General features: G+C 46.1%; 1 protein-coding gene across 1 annotated transcript in view; it reads right to left on the bottom strand.

Moving 5' to 3' along the window:
* Nucleotides 1–7,500, bottom strand: part of csmd2 (CUB and Sushi multiple domains 2) — a 385,351-nt gene that overhangs the window by 84,647 nt on the left and 293,204 nt on the right. The window contains exons 39-43 of the mRNA XM_048230148.1: nucleotides 7,205–7,274; nucleotides 4,527–4,643; nucleotides 4,181–4,390; nucleotides 1,868–2,056; nucleotides 244–250 (exon numbers count right to left, since the gene is read on the bottom strand). Coding sequence (XP_048086105.1) covers nucleotides 244–250; nucleotides 1,868–2,056; nucleotides 4,181–4,390; nucleotides 4,527–4,643; nucleotides 7,205–7,274 — 593 coding nt within the window. The remainder of the gene's footprint in view (nucleotides 1–243; nucleotides 251–1,867; nucleotides 2,057–4,180; nucleotides 4,391–4,526; nucleotides 4,644–7,204; nucleotides 7,275–7,500) is intronic.

Below are 7,500 nucleotides of genomic sequence, written 5' to 3'. Positions count from 1 at the left end.
ACCATATCAGAACAGTGGGGAAGTGCCTGGGCCCATTCCATTACACCCACAGTAGGGATAAGCTGAACACTTTTCACTCTCATTCTGATGCCAGACACACACTTCCGTGGTGACTCATACTCTTTAGGCACGCTGTGTGTGTGTGTGTGTGTGTGTGTGTGTGTGTGTGTGTGTGTGTGTGTGTGTGTGTGTGTGTGTGACAGCCTCTCCACAGTAACCCTCTCCCACTAACACCTGGCCTACAATTCATCTGCCACAAAGCAGGGGAGAGGAGAAGCAAAACAGGAGAGAACAACAGAACAAGAGAGAGAGAGAGAGAGAGAGAGAGAGAGAGAGAGAGAGGCAAGTGTGAAGAAAGCAAGGGATAATGAAAGGAAAGAGACCCTCTCCTCCCCTCCTCTCCTTTCCCAGAAGGCCGTTCAGCGGAGGCCCAGCCGTGCATGTGACACGGTGCCCGCTGCGCGGAGGCCACCCAGCCTAACAGGGTAATTGATGGAGGGAACGCAAGAATGTGGGTCAAGGAGGAGGCGCTGGAGAGAGAGAGAGAGAGAACGAGAGAGAGAGAGAACGAGAGAGAGAGAGAGAGAGAGAGAGAATGAGAGAGAGAGAGAGAAGAACCATTCTTCTTCTGGTTGCCCCCTCGTTCCCAATTCACTTCTCGACGGGGTATTGATTGTGCTGGGGCAGCTTGGTAAGGGTGCTCCAAAGCACTCCAAGCTCCACTAATGGTTTATGGAAATGGACACGCATTTACATTTTTTCACTCTCCACACTCTCACACTCGTCCCCCCCATGTCTTTCAAACGCTCTCACACACACACACACACACACACACACACACACACACACACACACACACACACACACACACACACACACATACACACACACACACACGCACACACACACACACTGAGGAAATTAGCAAAGTCTTCTGAAAAGTTTTAGCGCTGTACTCCCCTGGAGATCGCTGTACCTTTCCAGAAATGATGGAGTGTTTTCACTGTCGAAGGACAATTAAAGTTTTACCGGCGAAGGACAATTAAAGTTTTACCGGCCCAGACCGGGCGTCCATCCAATCTCCCAACCCAAAGTTCTTGACCGCATTGGAACGGGCCAAAACACAACTAATGACTATGTATAGTCTATGTATTGTCACTTGAAGTTATTGCAGTGACAAATATCAGTAAAGCATCTTATGATTAGAGTGGAATGTGACTAAACCGCAATATCTGTGAAAGCTTAACTTAATGATGTGTAATTAATCTGTAATAAACTTGTAATAAAGTGCTATATTCATGTGAGCACACATAAATCTGTGACAGATCTGATCTCCATTTGCTCATTGCTCAGTCTATTGTACTGATTCAGTATTGCATTATGGTGTTTAATGACGTTTGAAACATCTCATACTAATACAAAAATGCATTTTATTTAGGATCTCCACTTCACACTGTGCTCTGAAACATACAGTATACTGTATAAAGGAGCTTTTGATTTACACACCCATCTGTTCAGTTCTGAGTTCTGATGGTTCTGTTAAATTCAGTGTTCTGATAGTTCTGTTCAGTTCAGTGTTCTGATGGTTCTGTTTAGTTCAGTGTTCTGATGGTTCTGTTCAGTTTAGTGTTCTGATGGTTCTGTTAAGTTCAGTGTTCTGGTGGCTCTGTTAAGTTGTGTTCTGGTGGTTCTGTTCAGTTCAGTGTTCTGATTGTTCTGTTAAGTTCAGTGTTCTGGTGGTTCTGTTAAGTTCAGTGTTCTGGTGTTTCTGTTCAGTTCAGTGTTCTGATGGTTCTGTTCATTTCAGTGTTCTGGTGGTTCTATGAAGTTCTGTGTTCTGATGGCTCAATGGTGTTGTGGTACCTACCTTCACATCGGGGGAACGGCTGATCCCAGTCCCGAGTGGTTCCGTGCTGACAGGTGAGGACTGGCTGTCCGACCAGCTGGTAACCGGGGTAACACTCAAAGGTGATGGACTGACCCACGTTATAGCCAGCGCCCACGATCACACCGTACCGGAACATCTCAGGCACCCGGCATTCCTGCAGCTCATAGACTGTGGAGACAGAAACACACACACACACACACACACACACACACACACACACACACACACAAACACACATGTATAGACACAGAGGCAGGCACACACACACACACACACACACACACACACACACACACACACACACACACACACACACAGTGGTCAGACTTCATAGCAGCAGTCTATTATAGCCAGCCTTATCAGCAGTGTGAGTGGCTGCCCTAGCTCTAATCATGTTGGTGGCTGAGGCCGTGATTGGGCTTCCAGATCGATGGCAGCTATCACTGGCATGGACCAGGGCTCCGCACCGATGCCACCCACACCAGTTTCATTGGAAACAAAACACACACACACACACACACACACAACCCCACATACACACACACACACACACACACGCACAAACACACACACACACAAACTTTCCCCTCAAAGAAATACTTCTGGAAGACTTCAGCCCAAACGAGAGCTTTTCATCTAAAAGAAGAAAAGACTGCTGCAACAACAACTCTGAAAACAATGTGGCAGTGATCTGACTGAAAATGAGGCTAGGCCTACATGTATTCATTTGACGAGTACCCTACAGTGAATAGCCACAGAGTATAGCCTATGCTGTTTACAGTTATTAATATACTATAACTGAAAATGACACTTAAATCCCTCTTGATCATTAGAAGCACTGTTTAATGTTCTAAAATGTGTCCATCACATGAGGTTGGCTATTCTATTGAATCCAGATCTGTGCCATTTTAAATCCAGATCTGTGCCATACTGAATCCAGACCAGTGTCATATTAAATACAGATCTGTGCCATATTAAATCCAGATCAGATCCAGATCTGTGCCATATTAAATCCAGATCTGTGCCATACTGAATCCAGATCTGTGCCATATTAAATCCAGATCAGATCCAGATCTGTGCCATATTAAATCCAGATCAGCCATGTGTGCCATAGGCATCCAGCATCTGTTCTGCCCTCATCTTAAGTCAGCTGTGTGAGTTCTATGCTTGTTCTGCCTCTGTTCTGCCCTCATATTAAGTCACCTGTGTGAGTTCTACGCCTCGTGTTGTGATGGTTTATTTTGTTTGCTGTGTTTCTGCATCTCTCTTGCCTGTGAAGATCAATCCAGGGCGGTTTCTCCTGACAGCTGCATCTCAAGCCTCATCAAAACCTACCTGCGCTGAGCTGCGCTGGGAAATGATTCTCACCAGGTGCGTATTAAAATACAAAGGACTACAGGCAGTGAGGCTTGAAGACCAAGGGCATGAATTATGTCAAAGAGAATTGATTTCTATGGATCAGAGCATCTTTTGTGTGTGAGAGAGTTTGACGCCACGGCTGTGGGCTGATGCATATTTTTAACCTAACACTGGGTTTGTATGCAAATGCAAAGACCATTATGGAAATAGTGGAGACGGCTTTTGGATTCTCCAACAGAATTATAATGTACATGTGAGCTCCGTTCCTCCTATCGCTGGGTAGATAATAGTAATAAAAATGTTTATTTCTTGGGTGCAAATGCGTGAGGAGAGAAAAGCCCTCTGTATTCGTAACACCGAACAGCTCCGCAAAATAGCCCTGTGGCAGGTCACCTCAGCTTTTCTCACAGACACAAGGTCAGACTGGAGGGGCATTTAAAACAGAAAAGAAAAACAACTCCAATAAAGATTTGCCCGTTCTGTTTCATACACACACACACACACACACACACACACACACACACACACACACACAAACTCAGAAAGTGACAAAAAGGAGGCTGTGGTGTTTCAAAACAAGATGCCAGCTGCCTCTGAAACTAGCTCTGGCCATGATGTGGCCCTGATATGGCTCTGATATGGCCCTGACATGTGATATGGCCCTGATATGTGATGTGGCCCTTATACGGCCCTGATAGGGCCCTGATATACAGCCCTGATATGGCCCTGATATGGCCCTGATACGGCTGCCATCGCAGAGGTATTATTTATGCTGCTGTTTTTATCCCTCCCACATCTGATTTACGTCCACAGAAGAGATTTACAGTTGACTGTGTGCAGCTAAATTACAGCCCATCAATATGAAAGCAATATAATCTCCTCTGTAACTTCGTAAAATTGTTGCTGTTTTGATTGGGGGCATCACTGGCTTACATTGGTAGTCCATTCTGAAGCCAGGCCGGTTCTGTGAGTGGTCGCTATGGAAATACACTGTGGTCTCATGGGAGGTGGTGAAGAGAGGCGGCGGCACTTCCTCTCCACTGAACCGGCCAATCACAGTGCTCGTTTCAAAAGGTCCATTGCGGATTTCCAGGAAGTCATGGTTGGCTTCCGTAGAGAAGTTCAGGAACTGTACATGGGCACCTGTCAAGGAGAATATACAGTATGAAGGCATTCAGACCATTTTATAAGTTATTAATAATTATATTATATAGTATATATTATAGAATTATATTATTATATAACATTATATTATGTATGATATTATACAGTCTCTCACCAAAGCCAACAGGTAGGTAGATCCTCCAGGTGCAGTCACTGTTGCTGGGGTAGTTTCCAGGGAAACCAGGGCTGAGGATGGTTCCCTCCATGTCCTCCCGGATGCCACCACACAGGGCTTTGGAGTCACAGCAGGGGCGAAGCAGGACACAGCAGGACGCAGCGGGAGAGAGGGGGGCATGACCAGACTGATTAGGTGCCAATGACCAGCCAAAAGGAAGACAAAAGGGAGAGAAAGCACACACACACACAGACACACACACACACACACACACACACACAAACACACACACACACACACACACACACACACACACACACACACACACAGACACACACACACGCACACACACACACACACACACACACACACACACACACACACACACACACACACACACACACACACACACACACACACACACACACACACACACACACACACACACACACACACACACACACACACACACACACACACACACACATCCATCCATTCGAACAACACCATGGATTGAGGCAGCCATGGCAACAGCAGATACCTGAGGAGCCGCTGAGTTCTTGTAAAAAGCATTAGTGGAAAGCTTGACACACCTTTCAAAGCCTCTTTAGGTTTTGAACAAAAAAAAGAAGAGAAAAGAAAGGATAGAGAAACAAAGCCAGATACCCAGCATCCTCTGCCCCCGATGGCACGGGCCACAGAGAGAGAGAGAGAGAGAGAGAGAGCATATATCTTTCATTTATATAAAATGGGGGCAATTCACCCTAGAAGACTATCAAAGGCCCTTTCAGTCTCTTTCGCTCAACCCAGCGCCCCCAACTCTTCCCCAGTCGAACCCACCGCCCCTCCGCTTGCCCACATAGCTGTGACCAGGAGCAGTCTGAGCTCTCTCTCTGACCAGGAGCTCTCTCTCTGACCAGAAGCTCTCTCTCTGAGCCCAGACATGGAGAAACAGACGGAGCTCACGGACTGATCCAAATGGCTCTCTGAAGTACAAACTGTACTGTGTTTGAAGAAGAGTATGAGAGAGAAACAGAGAGAGAGAGATGGAGAGAGAGAGAGAGAGAGAGAGAGAGAGAGAGAGAGAGAGATGAAGATAGAGAAAAGAGTAAACAAAGAATGAAGAGCAAGCAAGAGGAAGAATATGGAGTACAGTCATAGCTAAAAATGGGTAGATAGCGCTGTGAGTTTGGCTGGCCAATCGCAGCGTGAGATTGGCTGGCCAATAGCAGTGAGAGTTTGGCTGGCCAATAGCAGCGTGAGATTGGCTGGCCAATAGCAGTGAGTTTGGCTGGCCAATAGCAGCGTGAGATTGGCTGGCCAATAGCAGTGAGAGTTTGGCTGGCCAATAGCAGCGTGAGATTGGCTGGCCAATGGCAGTGAGAGTTTGGCTGGCCAGTAGCAGCGTGAGATTGGCTGGCCAATAGCGCTGTGATCACACACATGGTCAAACCTGGTCAAACCTGGTCACACACCATGGTCACACACACACAAACACAAACTCACTCACTCACTCACTCATTAACTCATTCACACATACACACATGCACTCAGACAGACACAGATACATACACAAACAGTCACACACAAACACACCCACACACAAACACACACACACACACACACACACAAACACACTCTCTCCTTCACTCAGTCTAAGACTGTTTTATAATTCTGATCTAACCTAGTCATGCATGTCCACCGTTTACTTTGAGAGGATATCAGGAAACCTCACAAAACCCCTCGCTGTCCTTGATCGCTTTCATCATCCCAAAGAGACTATTGCAGAATCCCGTCTTTTATGTCTAAGCACCGCGTGGAGGACCAAACACAAACCGGATGAAACCATTTTTCTTTTCTTTTTTTTCTTCTTCTCCTCGTCCAATTTCAGTTTCACAGCGGGTCAAGACTAAAAGGCTTGCGTCCCTGTATCCCACCCACACACACACACACACACACACACACACACACACACACACACACACACACACACACACACACACACACACACACACACACACACACACATTTCAGTTTCACAGCGGGTCAAGACTAAAAGGCTGATGGGCTGAGGAGGATTTGTTGAACTGATCTTTGTTACTTAGCAAAAGCCACAGAGAGGAAGTGGAGCAGGAGGAACAGAGACGGACAGATGGGTGGGAGGATAGAGGAAGAAAGAAGGGATCAGAAGAGACATAAAAGAGAAGAGAAATGAGACACGTGTCACTCAGAGAGAGAGATAGAGAGAGAGAGAGAGAGAGAGAGAGAAAGAGAAAGAGAGAGAGAGAGAGAAAGAGAAAGAGAAAGAGAAAGAGAGAGAGAGAGAGAGAGAGAGAGAGAGAGAGAGAGAGAGAGAGAGAGAAAGAGAGCAAGAGAAAGAGAAAGAGAGAGAGAGAGAGAAGAAAGAAGAGAGATCAAATAAGATCTGAACAAAAGGGGCGTACACAATATGATACAGACGAGAGCAGGATTGAGGTGTAAGACACACACACACACACACACACACACACGCGCAAACGCACACACGCACGCACGCACGCACGCACGCACACAACACACACACACACACACACACACACACAGATAAGCAGAACCACAAGCAGAACTTAAATGCACTCACCCACACACACTCTCTCAAACACACACAGAACTGAGGTGTGCAGAGGTGAGAGGCTTACCTATACAAAGTGGCGGAGGATAATTCCAGCGACGGACTGTCCCTGGCATGCAAGTAATGTGAGAGTTCCCCTGAAACACACACATACACACACACACATACATACACACATACATAAACTCATGACCTGCACTAATATTTCCATCAGCTTTGGCATAACAGGTTTAAAAACATGTCTGCTGTTTCTGCACCTTGCAATTATAAAAATAAATGTTCTGTCAAACTGAGATTGCGTGTGGTCTAACTCTTCAGTTTTGAGAATTGAGTCATTTTTGTAAAGTATATATTTTTTAGTCA

The sequence above is a fragment of the Alosa alosa genome, chromosome 20, assembly GCF_017589495.1.
Source record: "Alosa alosa isolate M-15738 ecotype Scorff River chromosome 20, AALO_Geno_1.1, whole genome shotgun sequence".
Classification (NCBI taxonomy): Eukaryota; Metazoa; Chordata; class Actinopteri; order Clupeiformes; family Clupeidae; genus Alosa; species Alosa alosa.
Note: the sequence above shows the minus strand (reverse complement) of the source record. Positions and strands in the feature narration are given on the sequence as shown.